Genomic DNA, 369 nt, shown 5'->3' with positions numbered 1-369 from the left:
TCTCGTCTTCCCCGCCTGTGTCAGACACCTCTGACGAAAGCCCATCCAGGGCTTGCTTGCACTCCTGCAGCAGCGCAGCCACGACTTTTTGATTATTCATGATGCCTGCTCCCACTCTGCTGTGAATTGGGTGTCCCCGGGTGCACGGTGATCAATTACCTACGAGAAGACACAAATTCTAAATGAAAAGGATCCCTTCAAGGCTGAGGTACCTGGTGAACAAAAGAGGGGGAAGATGATTAACTAAAGCATCATCAATTATCTGTGAGACTCAAGCAGGGAGAGATAATAGGGGAAATACATGAAAATACATGACAGCCTCTGAGGACTTTATTAGAGGAGTGTGTGAAATTACTGCAGGGTCTCTGT

At 47.4% G+C, this 369-nt stretch overlaps 1 protein-coding gene across 1 annotated transcript in view; it reads right to left on the bottom strand.

The window, feature by feature from the left end:
* Positions 1-155, bottom strand: part of ALPK1 (alpha kinase 1) — a 66,338-nt gene extending 66,183 nt beyond the window's left edge. The window contains 2 exon segments of the mRNA XM_019521981.1: positions 1-14; positions 17-155. The exon segment at positions 1-14 is cut by the window's left edge and continues 47 nt beyond it. Coding sequence (XP_019377526.1) covers positions 1-14; positions 17-100 — 98 coding nt within the window. The 5' untranslated portion in view covers positions 101-155.
* Positions 156-369: the final 214 nt, after the last annotated feature.

The sequence above is a fragment of the Gavialis gangeticus genome, unplaced genomic scaffold (assembly GCF_001723915.1).
Source record: "Gavialis gangeticus isolate Ggan-Ray unplaced genomic scaffold, GavGan_comp1, whole genome shotgun sequence".
NCBI classification, from domain to species: domain Eukaryota; kingdom Metazoa; phylum Chordata; order Crocodylia; family Gavialidae; genus Gavialis; species Gavialis gangeticus.
The sequence above is the reverse complement of the archived record's forward strand: the minus strand, read 5'-3'. Positions and strand labels throughout refer to the sequence as shown.